At 41.5% G+C, this 3149-nt stretch overlaps 1 protein-coding gene across 1 annotated transcript; it reads right to left on the bottom strand.

Moving 5' to 3' along the window:
* Window positions 1–1830: 1830 nt before the first annotated feature.
* On the bottom strand, window positions 1831–2235 carry LOC122648346. Its single transcript, XM_043841576.1, has one exon. The coding sequence runs from the start codon at window positions 2233–2235 to the stop codon at window positions 1831–1833; it is 405 nt and encodes a 134-aa protein (XP_043697511.1).
* Window positions 2236–3149: the final 914 nt, after the last annotated feature.

Raw genomic sequence — 3149 nt, 5'->3', positions numbered from 1 at the left:
AAAAGTAGTGAAATGCCCCCAAATAACCCCAAACGACCCACCCGATTTGGTTTAAATTGAAAATAAACATATGTCCAAATAGGTATCGATTCGAATGTCATGACCTTCAACATCGCATCCACATATCTAATAAACGATAAGGACACTTTTTAGAAAATCCCAAGCTCGAAAAAGTACAGAAATGCCCCTAAAAAACCCCAAATGATCCACCCAGTCTGGTTTAAACCGAAAAAGAACATAAGCCGAAATAGGTATCGATTCAAAAGTCACGACACTAAAAAATGCATCCACATGTCTAATAAGGGATAACGACACTTTTTAGAAAATACTAAACCCAAAAAAGTATAGAAATGCCCCCTAATAACTCCAAACGACCCACCCGGTCTGGTTTAAATCAAAACAGAACATATGCCGAAAAAGGTATCGATTCAAAGGTCACGACCCTCAACATCGCATCCACACATCTAATAAGAGATAAAGACACTTTTTAGAAAATCCCAAGCCCAAAAAAGTATAGAAATGCCCCCAAATAACCCAAACGACCCACCTGGTCTGGTTTAAATAAAAAATGAACATATGTCGAAATAGGTATCGATTCGAAGGTCACGACCCTCGACATCGCATCAACATGTCTAATAAGAGATAAGGACACTTTTTAGAAAATACCAAACCCAAAAAAGTACAGAAATGCCCCAAAATTACCCCAATCGACCCATCCAGTCTGGTTTAAACCAAAAATAATATGTCAAAAAGGCAATCGATTCGAAGGTCACGACCCTTAACATCGTATCCACACGTCTAATAAGCGATAAGGAGACTTTTTACAAAATACCAAACCCAAAAAAGTACAGAAATGCCCCCAAATAACCCCAAACGACCCATCCAGTCTGGTTTAAACCAAAAATGAACTTATGTTGAAATAGGTATCGATTCGAATGTCACGGCCCTCAACATCGCATCCACATATCTAATAAGCGATAAGGACAATTTTTAGAAAATCCCAAGCTAAAAAAAGTACAGAAATGACCCCAAATAACCCCAAACGACCCACCCAGTCTGGTTTAAACCGAAAATGAACATATGCCGAAAAAGGTATCGATTCGAAGGTCACGACCCTAAAAAATGCATCCACATGTCTAATAAAAGATATCGATACTTTTTAGAAAATACTAAACCCAAAAGAGTACAGAAATGCCCCCTAATAACCCCAAACGACCCACCCGGTCTGGTTTAAATCGAAAAAGAACATATGCCAAAAAAGGTATCGATTCGAAGGTCACGACCCTCAACATCGCATCCACACGTCCAATAAGAGATAAGGACACTCTTTAGATAATACCAAACCCAGAAAAGTATAGAAATGCCCGTAAATAACCCCAAACGACCCACCCATGTCTGGTTTCAACCGAAAATGAATATATGTCAAAATAGGTATCAATTCGATGGTCACGACCCTCAACATCGCATCCACACATCTAATAAAAGTTAAGGACACTTTTTAGAGAATCCCAAACCCAAAAAAATACAAAAATGCCCCCAAATAACCCCAAACGACCCTCCCAGTCTGGTTTAAATAAAAAATGAACTTTTTTTTTGATAGGTAAGTGTGATTGTATTAAGAAAGAGGAAAAAAAAATACAGAAGAAGGCAGCCCTTGTCCTCCCCCCTTAGACAGGCCTAAGAGGGGGAGGAGAGCCCCTAAAACAACCCGAGGACAGGCCCTCGGTCGAAAAGCCTAAGACCAGGCCAACAACTCAATGAGACAAGGTCCTTAAAAAAACTTTACCATCTGAATCATTCTTAACCAACTCCACCAGGTCCTGTGGGAAATCAAGTGGATAAAAATTGCTTCCCCATCCCCGTATCCATGGCCGCAATAAAGTCTGCTGGCTGGTTGAGCTCTCTCCAAACATGTTTGATCTCCTTACGCTGTAATTGCTGTAGTAGCGTAGCTATACGGTCCCTCAAGATTTGCATGCTCCAAGGGCAGTCCACAGCCCCATTAAGAATATCTACTGCCAATTTGGAATCGGATCTGATGGAAACCCGAAGTAGGTTCCTCTGAATACAAAAAGTGACCCCCTTTAAAATTGCAAAGAGCTCCATGTCTAGAACAGAATTAATATCTCCCTTCCCCGCATACGCCATTATGGCAACACCTGCATCATCACGAATGATTCCACCATAGGAAGCTCTATCAGCTGTTAAGGACCCATCACAATGAAGGACTGCCATGTGAGTAGGAGGTCTAAACCAAGCACAGGTTTTTTGAGTAATCACCTTCCAATCCACCCTAATCCCCCAATTATCAGCCAAGAACTGGTTCCTTGGGCTGTGGACTGCGAGAAATGGGAAAGGCAGCACACTTAATGGCCACATCAAGACGAATTGCCTCTATAATCTGATCATGGGTTCTAACCTTGTTCTCAAACAGCCTTCGGTTTCTCTCCCACCAAATGTAATGCACAGTAGCACAAAAACCCAACTTGGGAACCAAATCCATCCTATCATTTGCACAACCAACACTCAAGAGCCAAGCAAGCACCTGCTGGAGATTGGTAGGGCCTCCACCCCCTTGGGAGCAAAAAGAACTAATTTGACCCCAAATGCTAGTGGAAAAAGGGCAATTAAAGAAAAGATGCTCATGACTTTCAGTACTAGCCCAACACAAGATGCAATTCGGCCCAACCTGAATATTTCTTTTAATAAGCTGATCTTTGGTAGGAAGAGCTTCCATAAGGCATCTCCAAGTTGTGCAAGAATGCTTAGGGAAATTCTGAGTAAACCAAACAAATTTATGCCACCCTACTTTAGGAGAGGATCTTCTAATAATGTCCCAGGCTGACTTAGTAGTAAATAAGCCATTAGGGGAATTCATCCAAATAATAAGGTCATCCCTGCCTCTCAAAATAGGAACATGTTGCAAATCCCCCAAGCACTAATAAGATCAAAAGACCCATGAGGAGTAGGATGCCAGTGCCTTGTCTTATAATATCCGAAACCAGAGCCATACGATGAGAACCCGCATCGTATCGATCGATCCCCAAAATTTTTGATTAAAACCCCTTGAGGATGCCACTTATCAAGCCATAGCCTTGTAGCATGGCCAGACCCAATAAAGTGGTGAACATGGGGTTCAACCAAATCTC

This window comes from Telopea speciosissima, unplaced genomic scaffold (genome assembly GCF_018873765.1).
Source record: "Telopea speciosissima isolate NSW1024214 ecotype Mountain lineage unplaced genomic scaffold, Tspe_v1 Tspe_v1.0846, whole genome shotgun sequence".
In the NCBI taxonomy this organism is placed as follows: Eukaryota; Viridiplantae; Streptophyta; class Magnoliopsida; order Proteales; family Proteaceae; genus Telopea; species Telopea speciosissima.
Note: the sequence above shows the minus strand (reverse complement) of the source record. Positions and strands in the feature narration are given on the sequence as shown.